This window comes from Chiloscyllium plagiosum, unplaced genomic scaffold, assembly GCF_037043375.1.
Source record: "Chiloscyllium plagiosum isolate Xiang-an unplaced genomic scaffold, Cpla_swu_hap1 HiC_scaffold_4, whole genome shotgun sequence".
In the NCBI taxonomy this organism is placed as follows: Eukaryota; Metazoa; Chordata; class Chondrichthyes; order Orectolobiformes; family Hemiscylliidae; genus Chiloscyllium; species Chiloscyllium plagiosum.
In genome coordinates, this window is record NW_028270142.1 from 18,571,870 (window position 1) to 18,595,801 (window position 23,932).

General features: G+C 40.9%; 1 protein-coding gene across 3 annotated transcripts in view; it reads right to left on the bottom strand.

Annotated features, from left to right (window-relative positions):
* The window catches only part of tpd52 (tumor protein D52), a 60,285-nt gene extending 36,602 nt beyond the window's left edge, over window positions 1-23,683 (bottom strand). For 2 of the 3 annotated variants that reach the window (XM_043689100.2, XM_043689099.2), the window contains exon 1: window positions 23,527-23,683. In XM_043689100.2, coding sequence (XP_043545035.1) covers window positions 23,527-23,545 — 19 coding nt within the window. In that variant the 5' untranslated portion in view covers window positions 23,546-23,683. The remainder of the gene's footprint in view (window positions 1-23,526) is intronic. The other variant, XM_043689101.2, reaches the window with a different exon arrangement.
* Window positions 23,684-23,932: the final 249 nt, after the last annotated feature.

A 23,932-nucleotide genomic window follows, 5' to 3' on the forward strand; every position in this document is an offset into this window, starting at 1 on the left:
AAAAAAGTATTGGGTTTATTTCACTGAATGGACTCGGGTGGTTCAAGGCAACAGCTCACTAACATCTTCTCAAAGGCAATTAGAGATACATTAAATGTTGACCTAGCCAGCAAGAACCAAATCTCGTGAATGGATAAAACCAAGATTTAAATTATCAACACATCACAGGTGCTTTCATTTCCCACTTCAAATGTGTAACTTGGGTGCCTACTGGATTATTTTGGTATATTAACATCTGACAATAATCCAACCACTGTTTGGAGACAAGATTGAGCCCCTAAGTTTTGAATATGTTTAAGATGCCTCCTTCAGAGAAATTTTTTTTTTTTTTAAACTTACGTTTTTGTCAGCTTCCTCTTATCTGTTGGCATCATAAATATGAAGTCAACGAGCTAAGAGACAAAGAGGACATGATAACGTCTCACATGAAGTGAATTTAATACTCCAAGGCTAACACTCCCAGACATGCAACGGCAAATCAACATTTCATAGTGATGCCATACAACGATGGGATCTATCCTGCCTTATAGCCAAGCTCAACGAAAACTTATTTCACAAGCAGTAACTGCGAAAAAAATACTGCAATTAAATTCTCTACAGAAGGATTAGTCACTAGGCAAGGTGACATTCCTCCAATCAGCTATCAGAAGTATGTCAAAGAGCAAACGGTGTAAAGATCCATTAGGAAGATATCCATAACCTTCATTAAAGGAAGGTACCTTGATGAGCAAGATCAGGAAAGTGAGCAGAGTGTGAAAAAAGCTGCTACATACAATAGAGAAAGTATGTATAATAGTTGAGATAAGAATGAAGTCACATTTGAAACTTCAGTTCGAAAATCAAAAACCGAAAGCAACAGAGACTTCTCTGTCCTATGCTAGGATTAGAGGCAATGCATGGCCCAAATGTTTCAAAATAAAACACCAATTTGAGTGCAGTTATTTCAATTTTGTATATTGTATTCACTGCTCAATATAGCCTTGTTTATTAATATAATTGAAAATTATGTATACACAGATGGAGGACATTGATTGCATGGTTCCTAAAACATAGTATGCCTCGTAACACAGCACTCCTGGTTCCAAGCCAGAAGCTCTGGGTTAAAACCCCACTCAAAAGGCCATGCACAGCAGTGGACAATGGCTCAATCAAGTTTATTAAAAAAAATGATACTTCAAGATGATATTGTGGAACAATGGTAGGGTTCCTACCTCAGGGCCAGAAAGTCTGGATTCAATTGCTGCTTGCGCTGGAGTGGTGCCACAACATGGCTGAACAGATTGTTTAGAAAAACGAGAAGACCTTACTGACAAAAAAAAATACAAGTGGAATGAAGGGGACACATGTTATTTTCTTCCACCCACTCAGACTGAAGATATTTCAAATGACCGACCAGTTTTGATTTCTTTCACCAACTGGCTATCAGAAGTACAAAAGGACAATACCCTCACCCATCCAACCATTACCGCAGATACAAACCTGATGTTCAGCACAGTTGCAGGTTTGAAAGTTACTGTAAGACTTGAATTTTCTCCAGTCAGCCATGTAGGCTAGGACCATAAGTCTAGTTCTCTCAAGTCTTGTTATTTTCACTGAAATAGTTTTGAATCTATCCACTTCACGGACACATTTTTGTGGCTGTCTGATGAATTACTGAAAACTGGTAATGTGTGCAGAGGTCTTTTGGTTGTATGAGTGTCTCTTGATTTTCTGCTGTAACACTAACCTTGTTTTTAAAACAACTAACTGTTGCTTGATGATCTTGACCGCACTCAAGTTTAATTTGACCTATTAGGTGCATTGATACACATGGCATTTCTGGTGCTGACAAAACCATTCTGATCCACTGTGATACATGCTTCTTAATATTAGGTCAGTGGATGGTTTTCATTTTCATAGCACATTTACTCTTGGACATTTTCAGAGCAAATTCCTTCCTCTTTCATTCTCAAACAAATTGTTTACAAAAGCCAAAATTATTTCACTGCACCAGTTATTGCCCAAGCTAGTAAATTTTAGGACTCAGTTTGAAACCAGCTTTGTACCTAATGCGTCTTGTTGGAATCCTCATGTCTGTCATTTATCAGATGGGATCTGCTCTGTTTGAGCAGATCTTAAACATCTGTAGATCTTCACAATATAGCCAACACCTCCAGCACAATCTCATGCATGCAGCATTAAGATAAGAACATGCATTGGTGGAACAGAAAACTGAAACTGACATTGTGCCTGAAAAATAGGAAGAGGGAGAATCAAATTACGCTGTGTAGAAAAGTATGATTTTTGCATAATAGGGAATTGTTGCATAATTTTGGAAAATGTGGTAATCCGATATACCTGAAAATGTGTTGCTGGAAAAGCGCAGGTCAGGCAGCATCCAAGGAGCGGGAGAATCGACGTTTCGAGCATGAGCCCTTCTTCAGGAAATTCCTGAAGAAGGGCTCATGCCCGAAACGTCGATTCTCCTGCTCCTTGGATGCTGCCTGACCTGCTGCGCTTTTCCAGCAACACATTTTCAGTTCTGATCTCCAGCATCTGCAATCCTCACTTTCTCCTAATCTGATATACCGTTAATTTGAGATATTAAATGATCAACTGTGATTGATTTTGGGGGAAGATATTGCAAATAGGTCTTGTGCACTCAAGGTGGAACACATCAAGTCTAAGCCATGCTGACAAGGTTTTCTTGCCCTACAGCCAAAGAAAATGACCCAAGACGCACTGGCTGGAAGACTTGGATCTTTGTTTTGAGACAAACTCTATGCTCTCTTTCCATTCATCTGTGTGCTGAGCTTGCTTTTGCCAGGAATGGATGATTTCATTATCCAACTGAGGGTTGGTAAAGAGGACACCCTCAAGACAAAAGAACTTTAGACTGATTGGAGTTTCTGGCAATGCCAGTCATAAATACATGCGACTTGAAAATTACTTACCACTCAGCCGCAGCCTAGATATTGTTCATGTCTAGCTGCATGTACACATCATTAAAGATATCATAACAGGACTTTTTTTTCCAAAATGGTAATCAGGAAGTCAACTTGGTTGTACAAAAGCAAAATCAAGTTTAACCAGTTTGTTGGGGTCCTTTGAGTGTGAAGAGAAATTCAAGTGCACCATAGTTAGATTTCCAGAAGACATTATGATGATGCAACTTCTAAGGTACGGAGAGAGAAAATAAAAATCAGTGACATGGTGGTAACATACTGGGAAAGGGAATTGACTAGTTAACAGCCAACAGTAGATATAAATGGGTCACTTCTGCTCAGTAAGATTTTAGGATCTAAGGATATTAGAAGCGATGAATCAGATTGCAGTTGCATTGGTTATCATCTTTCAAAATTCCTTGGACACCGAAAGGTCCCAATGGCTTGGAAAACAGACACAGAGTCAGAGTTTTACAGCACAGAAACAGACCTTTCAGTCCAACTTGTCCATGCCGACCAGATATCCTAACCTAATCTAGTTCCATTTGCCAGCATTTGGCCCATACCCCTCTAACCCCTTCCTAATCATATACCCATCCAAATGCCTTTCAAATGTTGTAATTGTACCACCCTCCACCACTTCCTCTGGCAGCTTATTTCATACACACTCAACCCTCTGCTTGAAAAAGTTGTCCCTTAGATCCCTTTTAAATCTTTTATTTCTCACCCTAAACCTATGCCCACTAGTTCTGAACTACTCCACCCCAGGGAAAAAAACTTGTCTATTTATCCTATCCATGCCCTTCATGATTTTATAAACCTCTAATAAAAAGGTCACCCCTCAGCCTCCAATGCTCGAGGGAAAACAGCGCCAACCTATTCAGCCAATCTATAGCTCAAACCCGCCAACCCTGGCAACATCCTTGTAAATCTTTTCTGAACACTTTCAAGTTTCACATCTTTCCTATTGGAAACAGACCAGAACTGCACACAATATAAAATATTTATTCGAGAAAGGAGATGATGGAAACCAGGCAGCTTTGGCCAGTTAGCTTAAAATCTGTAATGGGAAGGTGACCAAATTCAGAGTTAAGGTTATAACAGGATACTTAAAATCACAATACGATCTGACAAAGGCGACATGGCTTTGCAAAAGAAGACAGTGTTTAAAACGGTAACTTTCACAATAGATAAAGGGAAGCCAATAAGGTGCCAGTTCAAAGGCTGCTGCACAAGCCAACAGAGCATGGGGTAGGGAGTAATATATTAGCACAAATAAAAGGGTTTGTTGGCTTACAGGAAGTCAGAAGTAGAGATAAATGGGTCTCTTGGGTTTGCAAACTAATTTGAAAGTACTACAGGGAGTAATGCTAGGTCCTAGATTATTTACCATCTGTATCAACGATTTGGATGTGAGGAACAAACGTATGGTGACTAAATTTGTTGATGACTCAAAAGATAACTGGGAAATTATGTTGTCAAGAACAGGTGGAGAATAAAAGGGATAGAAGCAGGTTAAATGACTGGGCAAAAATTGATAGATGGCACGATTTGAAAATAAATGCGAACTTTTGCATTTTGGTAGGAAGAACAGAAAAGCAGTGTGCCATTTAAAAAGAGAGATTGCAGGACTTTGATTACAGAGAGACACAGGTATTGTGGTAAATGAATTACCAAAAGCCAGTATGTGGAAATAGCAAGCTATTAGGAAGGCAATTGGAACGTTTTGTTTATTGCAAGGGGAATGAGATAGACAAGTAGGAAGGTTTAACTATTACTGTAGATGAGATCATAACTGGAATGTTTTGGTTTCCTCATTTGAGAAAGAACACAATTGCTTTAGAAACAGTTCAAAGAAAAATTCACAACTCATTCCTGGGAACAAAAAACAATTTTTGGGACAGAGGTTGGATCATTAGGCCTATATTCATTGGAGTTTAGAGAAGTGAGAAGTGATTTATTAAAACATGATTTTAACGAAACTGAATAGGGTAGATACTAGGAGAGGATTCCCTAAAGTGTCAAGACGAAAACTAGGGGACATGGTTTAAAGATTTAATGTCCTCAGTGCAATCATCTTCAGCTGCATGATAAATAGTGTTTCCTGTCAAGGTCAGAAGTAACTATGTTCACCAATGATTGCAATGTCCAACACCTTTCAGAATTCCATAGATCTAAAGCAGTCCAGATCCAAATACAGCAAGAACTGGACAATACCCAGTCTTGGGCTGACAAGTGGCAAAATCATGTTTATGCCAGCCAATGCCTTCCTCGCATTTGGAGCAAACAATCTAATGATCAACCCATGACATTCAATTACATGACCATCAGAAAATATCCCATCATAAACATTGAGGGGTGGTCATTGACCAGAAATATAATAGGATTAGCCATGTAAATAGAGTAGCTACAAGTACAAGTTAGATACCATGAATCCTGGAACAAGTACCTCACCTCCTGACTCAAAACCTACCCATTATTTTTAAGGCGCACATCAGGAGTATGATGAAATACTCCCAACTTGCTTGAATACATGCAACTTCAACGCAAAAGTCTTGACACTTCACAAAGTAGTTTCCTTGATTGGCACCACATCCAGGGCATCTACCACTTATGCACAGTAGCATCTATGCATACCATCTATAAAATGAACTGTAGAAAATCACCAAGTTTCCTTAGATAGCACTTTGTAACTCCATGACCGCTTCCATCTAAAAAGAGAGGGGGCAAGTACATGGTTTCCCTCTGAGCCGTGTACCATCCTGACTTGGAAATATATCACCATTCTTTCAACATCACTGGGTCAAGACCCTAACATTCACTCCCTGTCAGCATTGAGAGTCTACCTCCAGTAGATAGACTGAAACAGTTCAAGGCGGCAGCCTACCACCACCATGAAGGACAACTGGGGACAGAATAAATCCTGACCAGACAGCGATGCCTACATCCCCCCCGAGTGAATTTTTAAAAAGGCACAGGAGAATTTTGATCTTGTCAGAGTGTGGATTTCCTTTCTCAGAAAAGAGTGGGGACTGGGTCCATAAAGATTTATTCAAGGCCGAATCAGGTAGATGTTTGGTGGGCAAAGGATTCAGGGGTAATGATAAGCAGACAGGAAAGTGGCACTGAGAATATAACCTGATCAACCAGGAGCTTACCATATGGTCGTGGAAGCTGAAAAGGCCAAATGACCTACTCCTGCACCTATTTCTTATGTTCCCAGGTTCTCCAGAACAGTCAGGAATGCACTAAAAAAAAATTGGGAAGGCAATGTTTTCTAAGTATTTCGCATTAAATACCATCGCTCCAAGTGGCCACCTATCCTGGCCATGTCTATCTCAGAATCTATTAATTGCCTGCTCACAGTTCACAACCATCTCACATTTAATGCTTTCTGCAAATTTTTAATATTGTGCCCAATTCCAGGCCCCTTCAGTTAAATAAAGGAAAGCAGTAGCCCAGGGAAACAACCATCCACCACTATTTTGTCACTTGAGTAGTTTTTAAAAAAAATAAAATCACCGGTTGAGGGAACCACTGGCGAGGACGGCATTTATTGCCCAGAAGATAGCAATGCAATTGACTCCTGACTATGGGTCTGGATTCACACGTAGGCCAGGCTAGGTAAGGATGGCAGATTTCCTTCCCAAAAAAGGACAGCAGCAAGCAAGATGAGTTTTTGGCAACTGAGACAACTGTTGTAATGAGCCAACAGTTGACTCAGTTGGGCATTTCAGCATTGGGCCGAATTCAAATTTCACCATCTGCCATAGGATTCGTATCCATATCTCCAGTATATTTACTGGGTGACTAATCCAGTGACATTACCACAACACCACCACCACTTGTGCAATTTACTGCTACGTGCACATTTTTGTCCCATAGACAAGCCTGCTGGGCAAGGCAATTATGCAGCGCATTGTCAAGCCCTGTTGAAGTTCATTTATATCTTAACAGCATTCCCCTCATCAGCTTTCTCGATTTGTTAAAAGCAAATGATTACAATACACTATTATGTTAATTAACCCATATTTGGCTAAGATGATAGTATTTTCACTACAAAATGTTCAAGTGACTCTTGGAGTTGCTGGGTTTATCCTTCCAGCCTCTTGAAGAACAAACCTGTAAGTGGCTCATCCGTCCTATAGTAGCATTGGTAGGTGAGTTCTTTTGATATTTACTGTTTTATTCAGCTGTGTAAGTTAAAGCATGTTTGACTATATTGTATGACGGACATCAGAATCTGCATATTGTCAACAATCAATTGGTGCGTGCATGCAATTTAGCGAGGTTGAATCTGGTGTACTTCCTGATTGAAGTGCGCATCATCGTGATTTTAAAAAAAACTTGGTGCCAGATTCCTTTAAATTATAAAGGGATGAGCAGACAATTGAGTTTTTTTGTACCATAGATAATTCCCAGAAATTATTAGGTATATATAGAGAATAACTAATATTAAATTCAACATTTTTTGCACCATGGGCATGTAAACACACAATAGCTAGGGCAAAGAGAGAAGGTATGCATCTGAGAACAAAAATATTTTTAAGTACAAACCTTATCTACCAATACTTAATAGTTGTGAAATCTTAACTGTGTGTAAATTACAACAAAACAGTGGCTACTTTCAACAATACTTCAGGATATCTGAGATCATGAAAAGGTTCTGCATAGCAAATGCAAGATTTTTTTCCCCAGATGTGAAATTTGGTGAATTAATCTGAGAGGGGCTTTTTGCTGAATATAGAGAAATCCAGGAAGTAAGGAACATGCACGTACCAGATAAAGGAGAGGCACAAGCAAAAATCCAAAGCTTAAACTTCCAAATGATGGAGAGCAGGAAGGTGTACAAAGTGCCAGCCATTATAGTTGCAAACAAAACACAGGAGTAGGATTGGAACAGTGTTATAGGTTTCGCGATCGAAAATGGAACATAATTCATCAATAGGTTTAGAGTAATTCTAAATAAGGACAAGGGAAATCAATAAAATTGAAGGACATAATTTCATTGTGTTGGCAGAACATCTGCCCAGGTGGATTGCATTTGAAAATGACAGAAATATCTCATTTCGATGCCCTCTTCTGGTGCAGTGGTAATGTCCCTGACCTGGAACCCAGAGGCGCCTAGGTTCAAGATCCAGAGGAGTGTAATAACATGTCCTAACAGGTTGATTTGAAAAACAGGCTAAAAAAACAAAAATATCTCATTTCAGGGTCCTCTTGTGCGCAGAGGTAGTGTCCCCACCCCCAGACCAAGTGACGTGGGTTCAAGTCCCACCTGGTCCAGATGTGTCTGAACATCTCTGAACAGGTTGATCAGAAAATATTCTCAAGTACAGTGCTTTTGATGGTCACTAGACATGTCAAAGTGCTTTTCCAGCCTTTTGAAGTACTTCTTTTTTGAAGGGTAATCACTTTTGTATGTGATGAAACATGCACAGTCAACACCCACAAACAGCAAATGGGAGGCCTTCAAAGAGAAGCAGTTAGGTATAAAGAAGCTAGGGTTCCTTGGATGACTGCAGAAGTGAAGTATGCAATTCACAGGTTACAAAAGGCAATTTGCATTGCACAGCACTATCAAATGGCTGATCCAGCATTCGATGAGGTGTGAGTGCCCACTAGGTGCTGTTTTAAGTTAATAGAAAGGAATTTTCTCAGCTGTACTCTAGAAGGCTTTATTTTTGAGTGCTCCTGCATTTCTCAAGAGTTGCTATCTTCAAAGATTACAATGGATTATGTCACCGGCACACTTAAAAGATGCAAAAGGTCTAACAAACACTGATTTTTCCTTTGGGTCTGTACCATGACAAGGAGCTGGAGCAGACTGTAAAGAGAAATGAATGTAAATTAATAAAGTTTGTGTTCAAGAATGATACTATTATCATCTTCGGATACTTTATTCTTCTAGACTGGATGAAGAACAACAATAGGCTTGATGATTGACCAGAGCACATTCAGGACACTTGCTTAAAACAACATATTTGGGGAAGCCAAAATATATAATGTTCAATGTGGAAATGAATAATGAGTCAGGGTGATTCATGTCTTCATAGCAAGGAACCCTATATGCAGGAGGAACACATGACAATTTCAGTTCCAGGGCAAAGATGTAGATCTGAAGCTATCCCTTAAAAGTTAAGGTAATTACAAGGGTACGACGACAGCTGGCTAAAAAGTGGACTGGGAAAACAAAAAGTAACAAAGGTAGAGAGAAGTAATAGCAGACATTACAGAATATACTGTCTAATTTTTAACCTTCTAAATTTTTTCTGCCACCGCACACTGCTCTGTGCGCAGCAGCAGCTTCTAAAAACAGAAGCTAAGCACAAGTACACCAAATGGCTTGGCCAGAGTTTCCCAAGACTTACGTGGCCGAGATGGGACACTGAAATATATCTTGATAGCAATGTGAAAGAACACCTCTCAGAAGAATGCAGTACCTGTGATTAACAAATTAAAGGTAGTTTACCTTTTTTCTTAGTTTGAGACTATGCTATCAGGATAGCAGTTGGCATAAAGATTCCAAACAAAACTACAGAAACCTTAAAAATCAACTTAAAAAGGAATCTCTCTAATTAAGGAGTTTATATAGAAAGATCATGGACCAATTTACACGGCGTTATTATGAAGTCAGAGAGACTTACAGCACGGAAACAGACCCTTCGGTTTAACCCACCCATGCCGACCAGATATCCCAACCCAATCTAGTCCCACCTGCCAGCACCTCCAAACCCTTCCTATTCATATACCCATCCAAATGCCTCTTAAATGTTGCAATTGTACCAGCCTCCACCACTTCCTCTGGTAGCTCATTCCATACACGTACCACCCTCAGTGAAAATGTTGCCCCTTAGGTCTCTTATATCTTTCCCCTCTCACCCTAAACCTATGCCCTCTAGTTCTGGACTCCCCGACCCAGGTCTATTTACCCTATCCATGCCCCTCAATTTTGTAAACCTCTATAAGGTCACCCCTCAGCCTCTGACGCTCCAGGGAAAACAGCTCCAGTCTGTTCAGCCTCTCTCTATAGCTCAAATCCTCCAACCCTGGCAACATCCTTGTAAATCTTTTCTGAACCCTTTCAAGTATCACAACATCTTTCTGATAGGAAGGAGACCAGAATTGCAAGCTATATTCCAACAGTGGTCTAACCAATGTCATATACAGCCACAACATGACCTCCCAACTCCTGTACTCAATACTCTGACCAATAAAGGAAAGCATACCAAATGCCTTCTTCACTATCTTATCTACCTGTGACTCCACTTTCAAGGAGCAATGATCCTGCACTCCAAAGTCTCTTTTTTCAGCAGCACTCCCTAGTACCTTACCATTAAGTGTATGAGTCCTGTTTTGATTTGCTTTCCCAAATGCAGCACCTCTCATTTATCTGAATGAAAAAATCTGCCACTTCTCAGCCCAGTGGCCGATCTGATCAAGATCCTGTTGTAATCGGAGGTAACCTTCTTCACTGCCCACTATACTTTCAATTTTGACATCATCTGCAAACTTACTAACTGTACCTCTTATGCTCGCATCCAAATCAGTTCTGTATTCAAATGACAAGTTCTCCTTGTATTCCATGAGATCTAACTTGCTAACCAGTCTTCCATGGGGAACCTTGTCGAACGCCTTACTGAAGTCCATATGGATCACATCCACTGCTCTGCCCTCAATCCCCGTTGTTACTTCAAAAAACTCAATCCATCAAGTTTGAGAGACATGGTTTCCCATGCACAAAGCCACGTTGACTATCCCTAATCAGTCCTTGCATTTCCAAACACATATACGTAACTGTTCCCTCAGGATTCCCTCCAACAACTTGCCCACCAATGACGTCAGTCTCACTGATCTATAGTTCCCTGGCTTGTCCTTACCACCCTTCTTAAACAGTGACACTACGTTAGCTAATCCTCAGTCTTCCAGCACCTCACCTGTGACTATTGATGATACAAATATCTCAGCAAGAGGCCCAGCAATTCCTTCCCTAGCTTCCCACATAGTTCTCGGGTACACCTGATCAGGTCCTGGGGATTTATCCACCTTTATGCGTTTCATGACATCCAGCATTTCCTCCTCGGTAATATGGACATTTTTCAAGATGTCACCATATATTTCCCACCATTCTATATCTTCCATGTCCATTTTCACAGTAAACACTGATGCAAAATACTTGTTTAGTATCTCCCCTATTTTCTGCAGCTCCACACCAAAGCCACCTTGCTGATCTTGGAGGGACGTTATTCTCTCCCTAGTTACCTTTTGTCCTTTATGCATTTGTATTTGAACACTTTGGATTCTCCTTAATTCTATTTGCCAAAGCTATCTCATGTCCCCTTTTTGCCCTCCTGATTTCCCTCTTAAGTATACTCCTACTGCCTTTATACTCTAAGGATTCACTTGATCTATCCTGTATATACACCTTACATATGCTTCCTTCTTTTTCTTAACCAAACCCTCAATTTCTTTAGTCATCCAGCAATCCCTATACCTACCAGCCTTTCCTTTCACCCGAACAAGAATAAACTTTCTCTGGATTCTCTTTATCTCATTGCTGAAGGCTTCCCATTTTCCATCCGTCCCTTTACCTGTGAACATTTTCCCCCAATCAGCTTTTGAAAGTTCTTGCTTAATACTGTCAAAATTCGCATTTCTCCAATTTAGAACTTCAACTTTTAGACCTGGTCTATCCTTTGCCATCATTATTTTAAATCTAATAGAATTATGGTCGCTGGCTCCAAAGTGCTCCCCCACTGACACCTCAGTCACCTGCCCTGCCTTATTTCCCAAGAGGTCAAGTTTTGTACTCTCTAGTAGGTACATCCACATACTGACTCAGAAAATTATCCTGTACACACAAAGTCCACTCCATCTAAGCCCTTAACACTATGGCAGTCCCAGTCTATGTTTGGAAATTTAAAATCCCCTACCATAATCACCCTATTATTCTTACAGATAGCTGAGATCTCCTTACAAATTTGTTTCTCAATTTCCCTCTGACTATTGGGGGTCTATAATACAAAGCTTATCTCTCCATGCTTCAGGCTCTCTGCCTTTACTCCTGATGAAGGGCTTTTGCCCGAAATGTCGATTTCGCTGCTTCTTGGATGCTGCCTGAACTGCTGTGCTCTTCCAGCACCACTAATCCAAAATCTGGTTTCCAGCATCTGCAGTCATTGTTTTTAACCAATTCCAATAAGGTGACCATCCCTTTCTTATTTCTCAGTTCCACTCAAATAACTTCCTTGGATGTATTTCCAGAAATATCCTCCCTCAGTACAGCTGTAATGCTATCCCTTATCAAAATCACCACTCCCCCTCCTCTCCTGCCTCCCTTTCTATCCTTCCTGTAGCATTTGTATCCTGGAACATTAAGCTGCCAGTCCTGCCCATCCCTGAGCCATGTTTCTGTAATTGCTATGATATCCCAGTCCCATATTCCTAACCATGCCCCGAGTTCATCTGCCTTCCCTGTTAGGCCCCTTGCATCGAAATAAATGCAGTTTAATTTATTAGTCCCACCTTCTCCCTTCCTGCCCCGACTGTTTGACTCGCTTCTGTTCTCAACTGTATCAGTTTCAGATTGATGTCTTCCCTCGCTATCTCCCTGGGTTCCACCCCCCCCCCCACCCACCATACCAGTTTAAATCCTCCTGAGCAGCTCTAGCAGATCCCCCTGCCCATGTATGAGCCCCCTTCCAATTTAGGTGCAATCCGTCCTTCTTGTACAGGTCATTTCTACCCCAAAGGGGATTCCAGTGATCCAAAAATGTGAATCCTTCTCCTATACACCTCAGCCATGCATTAATCTGCTCTATCCTCCTATCCCTCCCTCACTAGAGCATAACACCAGGTGTAATCTAGATATTACTACTCTCAAGGACCTCCTTTTTTAAATTCCTGTCGAACTCTGTAATCTCCCTTCAGAATCTCAACCTTTTCCCTTCCTATGTCATTGGTTCCAACGTGGACAATGACCTCTTGTTGGCCCATCTCCCTCTTGAGAACATTCTGCACACTCCCTTGATCCTGGCACCAGGGAAGCAACACACGATTCTGCTTTTTCGCTGCTGGCCACAGAAACGTCTGTCTGTACCTCGCACTAAAGAATCCCCTAACACAACTGATCTCTAGGAACCAGACGTACCCCTCATTGCATGAGAGCCAGTTTCTACACCAGAAACTTGGCTGTGCGTGCCACGTTCCCCTGAGAATCCACCACCCCCTACATTTTCCAAAACACCGTACTTGTTTGAAATAGTGATCGCCACAAAAGACTCCTACACTATCTGCCTACCTCTCTTACCTTTCCTGGAGTTAAGCCATCTGTGTGACTGTATCTGAGACTTTTCCCCCTTCCAATAACTGCCATCCATCACATACTGTTGCTGTTGCAAATTCCTCATTGCTTCTAACTGTGTCTCCAACCGATCAATTCGATTTGATAGGATTTGCAACCAACAGCATTTATTGCAGATATAATCCACAGTAACCCATAAACTCAAACTCCCACATCTGACAAGAAGCAAATGTCACTCTACTAAAGGCCATTTTTGCTCCTTCACAATGTACAGACCTAGAAAATAACACCGTCTTTTTCCTCTACAAAACATTGCTCCAGGTTAAAAAATATAGCCATAACTCTTAATTTAAGTTTACTCAAGAGACAGATCTTAGAAAACAAATTTTAAAAAACCCGCTACTCACTACTGCAGACTTTCTGTAGCCACACTTAAAACTATTCACTTATCAGTTTCTGTGCTGTGACTTTGCCCAAACAGTCCCTCCAAGATCAGTTGTGAATTTCACCACTTGCTAATTTTCCCAGACCCACTCAGATGTCCAGCGATCCAGGAGTTCAAACAGCAAAGGCAGTAACTATGCAGATTCACTGTGGTGTCAGTTTCTTTCTCTCCTGCACTGATCTCACCATGTGCTTCCTTTGTCTGTACCTGTCCCTTTTTAAAACTGCTGTTATTTTGACTTTTTTTCTCTCAAAGTTCCAAAACAATGCAACAGCATTTGAAACAGTAATTGCTGCCTCTGGAATTCGATGAAATCACCTCCAACACCTAAAATACCTCAAAGAAAAAGGAGCAGCTGTTACAATCAGAAATTTTTCCCGTCCTCCATCTTGGATTACCCAGATTCCTCCACCTTTTATTCCATTTCAAAAGTAGAAGGACACAATCAATTCAGATTCAACATGGCAGTTCTCCCATTGGCCTTGAAGTACTTCCTTCAAAACTCTCCACAATTTGCCTTTTCATCCTACAGCTGCTAATGTCAATCAGCTAGGAACCAGAAGCAAACATGAACATAGGGTGGGCACTGGTGGACATGGAATGCTTTGCCTGGTCCAGATGTGAGTCACTAGGAAGCTCCTGCAACCTGTCGTTACCTAGGTGTGATCTGGAGCCAATAAATGTGAAGGGTTTTCTACTTCACAAAAGATAGTTTTCAAATATTAAAGAACTTGGAATAATCAAACATGGTTTAAAAATATTGACCCAGGTACTGTGCTTATTGTTCATATATTATTATAAGGCATTACATGACAGGGTTTCTAATTTGAAAACTGGCATGAGAATGTGTAGGCAATTGTCTACATAGATCCTGACAAATGCACTCCACCCCCATTGTAGTTTCATTTCACACCAATCCCACAAATTCTGTATTTCCAATTTAAATAAGCGAATTAGATTGAAATACAGTTGTTGACAACATGAACAAAAAGGAATCAAGTTTTTTAAAAAAATTATCAAATAGGCATGTGATCTGATTGCATGACTTACAAAAAACAAGAAATAATTTAGCTGGACAAGTCCCAAATTTATGCCAAGTACAGAACAATTTGGGCCTTAATCCAACTGCTTATTCCAGAATCTGGAAATTAATGGTGTTGAAAATTCTTTTAGAATTTAACCCACATTTTAGCTGCATACCATATGGACATATAGAACACAGTACAAAAAAAACTCAACAAATTTCAGAGGGATAGTCTGAAACATTCTCCTGGTTGTAGAGAATTCTGACCATGTCAAGCCCACAGCACCACAATGTCCATGAGTAGGATGAGGTGGCGTTGCAAATCTCACCCTTGTCAGAACACAATAAACCTCATTGTGTTGGCACCAATTAGCATCACATGCTGTCCAACCAACAGTGTAATTCAAGCAGGATTCAAACACTGAACAGTTAAGGAACTGTGAGTGAAAAATACCAACTCCAATTTGCACTATGCCAAATAATTGAGGGTGCCAGGATCTTGTGGTGCAATCATCATGTTCCTACCTCTGGGCCAGAAGGACAGGTTCAAGTCCCACCTGACCCAGAGATACAGTGTGTCCAAACAGGTCAAATGAAGTAATTACATTGTTTCACTAAAACATCTGTTTTGGGTGGATTTGGAGGAGTTGAACAGAGTGCAGCGATAATGCAAAATTTCAAATGTTTGAGGTACTAAAGTTCATATCAGGTCAAGATTAACACTAAGTATTAAGACAGCCTCATTTGTGGAGCTTTTGAAATAAAAGGAACCCGAATTAATGTGAATATTTGTTACAAAAGGCCAAATATCAATGGGAATGCCAGTTCAAATCAATTGCCAGAAGCAATGAGACACAAGCAGCTTCCATGACATTGCTTGTCATCCTTACAGGAAAGATATTGATCAAAGTTGCCTGAAAGGCGCAAAGTATAAAGATAAAGAAAACAAAGTTTTTAAACAGCATTTGCATTGGCTGTATCAACCAAAATAGTTTGGCCGCATATCAATACAAGACTAATCATACGTGTGCAACTCAACCATTTTTCAGCAATAACAAAAATACAGTCGAAGACACAACATTGGTTACGATAAAGTAGTAACACACAGACACTTAAAATAATCCATCTGAAGCTTCCGATTGCAATCTGCAAAATGCCTGGAGAAACAGAAGTTATTAAAGTGCAGTCCATGCACTATATTTGGAACGAACTGATGCAACATCTCACTGAACTATCAAATGACTATTAGTTGTTTAAAAGAAATGTTACTTCCCTCACACCTTGAGGCATGGAAGCGAGACAACACTAATACATGAAATATGTAATAATTAACGTCAAATGATTTGCGACACTGCAAACAGATTTTAACATCTTCATAATGGATCACAGAGCAGCAATATATAATTAAATACAGGTTTTGTTTTCCCCATCCTGAATAGTGTCATTTTAGGAGAAACTGGAATCAAAGGAGCATGCTAATTAACAAAAAGGATTAAGCAGAAGACAAGAAAAAGAAAACAAGTACTACTTTCAGCCAATGTCTATACAATACAGATGTGACTGGTTGCAAATAAAATGTAAGAATTCGTATTGAGGGACCACCACTCAGCCTATTGGATCGTGTGTTTCCTTAATACATCAAGAAACTATTTACCAAATGATCAGAAAGAAACATTTGGTAAAAAAGTTCAGAGTACTCAAAGCCACTGTTTTGACCTTGGTCTGCAAAGAAGTGATTTAAAACTAGCCCCACCAGTTGTCATTCACCTTGCATCCTTCTCTACTTCCAAAATCTAATATTCTCCAATTTAAAAACAATGTTGCTTGCATCAACCACACAGTCAAATTATTCCATTTTGCAACAACTCTCTTCATACAAAGAATACCTACTTTAAAGTTACCTGATAACTTTTTAGTGAAACAATTAGTTTTTATGCCTAACCTATGAAAGGAAACCTATGAAATCTCAAACAAAAATTTTGAAAACTATAATATTAGTTTTTAAATTATACATCAAATCACCTTTGCTCAGCTGGAAAAAGGCCCAGAGCATCTCCTTGGGGACGATGGCTGTGCGTTTGCTAGTTATACCAGCATTTATTGCCCATCTCCAATTGCCCTTGAAAAGGCAACAAGCTGCCTTTTTGAATCATTGCAGTCCATTTAGTCTAGATACACCCATAATGCTCACTGAGGTACTAAACAAAGACATTCACAGCAGCTGCAACAATTCACAATATTCCAAACAAAGAAAACCTTTTCTTGTTTGAGGGTCAGGGAGGGAGAAAATAATCTCCCATTGTGGACAGAATCTTAAAACAACTGCCAGGATCTGAATCAATACTGAGTCAGTCTGCATTCGGATATCAGGTATGGCTGAAATCTGCCCATTAAAAAAAAACCTGGAATCATGGATAGTCCATTTCTGAACTTGATTGAAATAAGGGGTCTCCAAGTAATTTTTACAAGGGGTTTAAAATTATTCATGTTCTCTTTGGGGCAGCACGGTGGCTCAGTGGTTAGCACTGCTGCCTCACAGCACCAGAGACCCGGGTTTGATTCCGCCTCAGGCAACTGTGTGTGGAGTTTACACTTTCTCCCCATGTCTGCGTGGGTTTTCTCCAGGTGCTTCGTTATCCTCCCACAATCCAAAGATGTGCAGGTCAGGTGAATTGGCCATACTAAATTGCCCATTGTGTCAGGGGTAAGGGAATGGATCTGAGTGGGTTGCTCTTCTGAGGGTTGGTGTGGACTTGTTGGGCTGAAAGGCCTGTTTCCATACTGTAGGGAATCTAATCAAATCAAAGCAGTTAAAAGCACTTTTGGGAAGAAAAAAAAGTTTTTGTAGAATCAGCAAGTCTGGAAAGAGAACTGCTCAGTCCAAAGGGTTGCTGTGATGTTCGAAGTATTCACTTACATGATATGTTTCAAACATGGCTGTCAAGAAAGGTCGCAGAGCAGTGCTATGTTGTATGTTTCGGTTTCGCCTCACCAAAAAACACATTTTGACGTAGTCACCCCGCAATATGACATTAACTTCTACTAACCAAACCAAACCAACCCAGGAACAAATAACGCAAGAGAAACGGAGTAGGTCTGGCCTTGACCACTAAGAACTCTAAGAGAACTCCAAATTTTAATGTTATTAGGCACATTCTTTACATTGATCATACCAATGAATTTTTATAGACCATTATTCTGTTTCTGATCTTGGCCAAATGCTTCTAGCTATAATCCTTAGATCAGGCAGTTAACAAACTGACAATTGATGTTACATTATATCTATGAATTTTCTAAAAATAAGCATGAACAACTTGAGACTTATTTCTCTCAAATGCAAAAAGTGGGATTACCAGAAATGAAATTCATCAATTTGACAATATCTGTATTGACAAGATCTGTATTCTGAAGGAAATACTAAGGTCAATCAACCTACCTAGATATTTTGCTGAATGCATCCAGTAGTTTTCAAGTGGTCTATTAAGGATCAACCACCTCTCAATTTGGTATAGTTTACAAATTTGATCAACGCAGACCAGTTATCTGAATCCTTCTTTGTATTCCAATTGAAAACAGCAAAGTTCCAAAACCAACCCCGAGTCACGCCACTCAGCATTTCCCGTCCTCCTGCCACTGTAGCTTCTGTAATTATTATCGGTCAGTTAAATTCTAAAAGTTTTCTTCTGAACTCAGAATAATTTAACAAAGCTTAAAATCTTCAAAATCCATTCTCAAAAGTGCTCTTGGAACATCAATTTCTGAAAAATTGCCAGTGTGTAGTCGAGATCAAAGCACCTTCGTACATTTTAGACAGCCTTTAGTTAATTCAACAGTCAACACCCTACAAAGTAGCAATCAAAGAGAAAGTTAAAAATCAAACAACACCAGGTTATAGTCCAACAGGTTATTTGGAAGCGCTAGCTTTCAGAGCGCGGCTCCCTCATCAGGAGGGAGTAGGGCAGCGCTCCAAAAACTAGCATTTCCAAATAACCTGTTGGACTATAACCTGGGGTTTGATTTTTAATTTTGTCCACCCAGTCCAACAACGGCCTCCAAATCAAAGAGAAAGAATTTTAAACAGTACAAAAGTGCAATACTGGTCAGAGGAAGTCATCCTGAAACCATTTAGTTCTATAAACCAACACAAGACAGATGCTACAACTATGTTTACTCACCATGACATAAGACAAACAGAGATCCTGCAAGTACAAGAAAGTAAACATGAATTCAATATGAAATAATTGAGTCATGGAGGCTAACTCGGGCATAAAGATGTACAGTAGAGAAACAGACATTTCGGTCTAACCCAACAATGCTGGCCAGCTATCCTAAATTAACCTCGTCCCATTTGCCAGCATTTGGCCCATACCCATCCTAACCCTTCCTATTCATATACCCATCCAGATGCCTTTTAAATGTTGTAATTGTACCAGCCTCCACCACTTCCTCTGGCAGCTCATTTCATACACGCACCACCCTCTGCCCCATAGGTAATTTTAAAAATCTTTCCCCTCTCACTTAACTTATGCCTTCTAGCTTTGGATTCCCAAAGGCCAGGGAAAAGACTTACTTATTCAACTTATCCATCAAACTCCATCTGCCACTGATTGACCCACTGGCCTGTGATCAAGATCCCACTGTACTTCCAATTTTGGTGTCATCTGCAAACTTAGTAACCATACCTAGGTTCACATCCAAATAATTTGGATAAGCGACAAAAGGCAGTGGACCCAGCACCAATTGTTGTGGTACACCACTGGGCACAGGCCTCCAGTCTGAAAAGCACTATCAACACCCTGTCTTCTACCTTCAAGCCAGTGCGGTATCCAAATGAGATATTCAATGTATTCAATGAGATCCAACCTTGCTAACCACTCTACCACGAGGAATCTTATCAAATACCTTACTTAGGTCCATGCAGATCATAGGCAAAAGAGAGGACTGCAGATGCTGGAAACCAGAGTCTAGATTAGAGTGGTGCTAGAAAAGCACAGCAGGTCAGGCAGCATCCAAGGAGCAAGAAAATTGATGTTTCGGGCAAAAGCCCTTCAGATCATGTTCACTGCTCTGCCCTCAATCCTCTTCCATTACTTCTTGGAAAAAAAACTCAAGCTAGAGGGATTGACGAGGGCAGATCAGTAGATGTGATCGATATGAACTTCAGTAAGGCGTACGACAAGGTTCCCCATGGGAGACTGATTAGCAAGGTTAGATCTCATGGAATACAGGGAGAACTAGCCATTTGGATACAGAACTGGCTCAAAGGTAGAAGACAGAGGGTGGTGGTGGAGGGTTGTTTTTCAGACTGGAGGCCTGTGACCAGTGGAGTGCCACAAGGATCGGTGCTGGGTCCTCTACTTTTTGTCATTTGCATAAATGATTTGGATGCGAGCATAAGAGGTATAGTTAGTAAGTTTGCAGATGACACCAAAATTGGAGGTATAGTGGAAAGTAAAGAGTGTTACCTCAGATTACAAAAAGATGTTGACCAGATGGGCCAATGGACTGAGAAGTGGCAGATGGAGTTTTATTCAGATAACTGCAAGGTGCTGCATTTTGGGAAAACAAATCTTAGTAAGACTTCTACACTTAATGATAAGGTCCTAGGGAGTGTTGCTGAACAAAGAGACCTTGGAGTGCAGGTTCATAGCTCCTTGAAAGTGGAGTTGCAGGTAGATTGGATAGTGAAGACGACGTTTTGTTTGCTTTCCTTTATTGGTCAGAGTAATGAGTATAGGAGTTGGGAGGTCATGTTGCGGCTGTACAGGACATTGGTTAGGTCACTGTTGGAATATTGCATGCAATTCTGATCTCCTTCCTATCAGAAAGATGTTGTGATACTTGAAAGAGTTCAGAAAAGGTTTACAAGGATGTTGCCAGGGTTGGAGGATTTGAGCTATAAGGAGAGGCTGGACAGGCTGAAGCTGTTTTCCCTAGAGCGTCGGACGCTGAGGGGTGACCTTATAGAGGTTTACAACATTATGAGGGGCATGGATAGGGTAAATAGACAAAGTCTTTTCCATGGGGACAGGGAGTCCAGAACTAGAGGGCATAGTTTAAGGTGAGAGTGGAAGATATAAAAGAGACCTCAGGGGCAACCTTTTCACACAGAGGGTGGTACGTGTATGGAATGAGCTGCCAGAGGATGTGGTGGAGGCTGGTACAATTGCAACATTTAAGAGGCATTTGGATGAGTATATGAATAGGAAGGGTTTGGAGGGATATGGGCCGGGTGCTGACAGGTGGGACTAGATTGGGTTGGGATATCTGATCGGCATGGACGGGTTGGACCGAAGTGTCTTTGAGGGGCCCTTTTCTCTCCCTCGTTACCTTTTTGTCCTTAATGTATTTATAAAATCCCTTTAGATGCTCCTTAACCCTATTTGCCAAAGCTACCTTATGTCCCCTTTTCGCCCTCCTGATTTCCCTCTTAAGTATACTCTTACTGCCTTTATACTTTCACTCAATCTATACTTGATGTAGGCTTCCTTCTTGTTCTTAACAAAAACCTCAATTTCTCAAGTCATCCAGCATTGCCTAAACCTACCAGCCTCACCCTTCATCCCAAAACGAACAGTCTGTGGATTCTCATCTCATTTTCAAAGGCTTCCCATTTTCCATCCCTTTACTTTAGATTTTGGATTAGATTCCCTACAGTGCAGAAACAGGCCCTTCGGCCCAACAAGTCCACACCGACACTCCGAAGAGTAACCCACCCAGACTCATTTCCCTCTGACTAATGCACCTAATGCTATGGGCAATTTAGCATGGCCAATTCACCTGACCTGCACATCTTTGGACTGTGGGAGGAAACCGAAGCACCCGGAGGAAACCCACGCAGACACGGGGAGAATGGCAACTCTCTGTATGGAGTTTACACAGAGGCTGGAATCAAACCTGGGACCCTGGTACTGTGAGGCAGCAGTGCTAACCACTGAGCCACCATGTTTGCAAACATCCACCCCCGATCGATTTTTGGGCGTTCTTGCCTAATAATTTCAAAACTGGCCTTCCTCCAATTTAGAATTTTAACTTTAGATCTGGTATTTGCCTGAAAAAAATCTTGGAAGACTAAAATATTAGGCCATAAACTGAACGGAAAATATACATTAGAAGAAAAACTCAAATTAAACTGAAAAAATTCAAGGTAATAGCAGTCCTCACTTTCTCCTAATAGTAGTTCAAACCAGTAAATGGCAAATACAGAACAGATTTAAAAAGTTCAAGTGACAAACTTGTTCAATGCATTTCTGGTTAGGGCAATGGAAGTGAATATCAGGAAATGAAAAATTAAATAATTGATTGAAATAATTTCTGGGGAAACAAGTTAAACATGCACAAAACATCGCTCCCACCTGAACTCATCCAGTGAATTCTGAGCAAACACCAAGAAATTAATGGCAAGTTTTAATGCAACAGGCCAAGTGAAAAAATAATTCTCTGCCCAAGTTAAGAACAGTTTAGATCAACATAAAACATAAATATCCTCAAAATGCATTTGCGAAGTAGCTCCTTTTAATGTTAAAGTAGTTTCAACAATTAACTGAATCATGCTTCCACCTTCTACTGCCAACAAAATAGGTCAGGTGAAATAATTTTACATGCAAACACTGCAACTGACAGCAGAAGGGAAGATGCTTCTCTTTTACAACTCAAAAGATTCTTGCATCACACAGCAACCACTTCAAGACACAAACATACGTTAGGCGAAGGTAGAATTAGTCCTAATAACCACCTCAGCTGAATAAATCAAACCTAAGAAAGTGAGGACTGCAGATGCTGGAAATCAGAGTCAAGAGTGTGGAAAAGCACAGGTCAGGAATTCCTGATGAAAGGGTCATGCCCAAATCATCGATTTTCCTGCTCCTCAGATGCTGCCTGACCTACTGCGCTTTTTCAATGGCACACACGACTCAAAATCAAATCTACATCAAATATCCATTTGATGCAGTAATCTACAAATATGAATACACAATATTCCTAAGACTGGAAGAAACATACCTTGAAAACTAAAAAAAGGGGGAAAAAAAGACTTTTTTGTAAACCAAAAACTATTAGTAAGTAACTAATACAATCACAAAGATCGTAGCAATGTTTGCCACTACTAGCCAAATGCCCTAAAATCAGATATATGCCAAGGTGTGAAAAGACCACAGCCATGTCTGACAAATGCATTACACGATAGGCAGACAACTTCTTAAAGAAAAACTCGATGATTCTGCAATTGTAGGAGTTAAGTTACTGACGCGTAGGTAGCATTATACCATGTATGGTGCACTTTCGGCAATCTTCAATTGTGCAAATAACTGGCACATGATATGTAAATCGAGGTTAGGAAATATCACGAGCTGTTCATTGTGATCCAGTTTAAGTACATTCTCTTCCAGAACCAAAAAAAATGGAATAATATTTACAAGCAACCTGCAGGTCACACGAGTGAAAACACGTGAAAGGCTCAAAATTGGAGCACCAAACCTCGAGAAGATATTACTGCATTTCCAGCAATGAGCAAATTAGTTGCAGTTTGGCTCAATTTTAAAAAATGCAAATAATTGTAACAACTGTTGGCACCGACATCCCTCAAGGTGAGTCAGTTTCAGGCGGTAAGCAAAACGTTAGTTCACTAAAACGATGAACGCAGTTTTCCTTTGGGCACCACGCAGCAGAAAGGAAAACCGAGGGAGCCGGATTATGGTGGCCTTTGCTGAGAGGAGGATGTAATCTCATATTAGCAGAGATTATACACCGTCCTGCCATAGACGGCTCGTGGATCAATTTAAACCAGGCGGCGCCTCGAAGCTCCAGCTGCACTCGGCCCAGTTTCATTTACCTTGGTTAGACGTGTCCATCCCTCGTCCTTTCTTCACCAATAACGGGGAAGGGGGTACTCGTTTCGACCGTTACAACTACGGCACTCAAGCGGCCCACCGCCTGCACTGGCAGCACGACCGCTGCACCCACTCTGTCCGCCCGCCCACCTCGTCCTGGAGCCAACAAAACCCCGCCCTCACCGCGGCCACGCCCATTAACCGCCTCAGGCCGCGGCGTGCGGGACGGCCTCGCCTAGCGTCATCGCGTACGGGTGAACGTCACCGCGCACGGGTTGACGTTCCCGCCCGTACGAGCACGTGCTTTCCCAGCGGCCGTTGGTGGCGGGGTGTGCCTCGCACTGAGGTGGACGTCGTCGCCATGCCTGTACCTGTTAGCGCTTGGCTGTGCCGTCCGCAAATGAACTG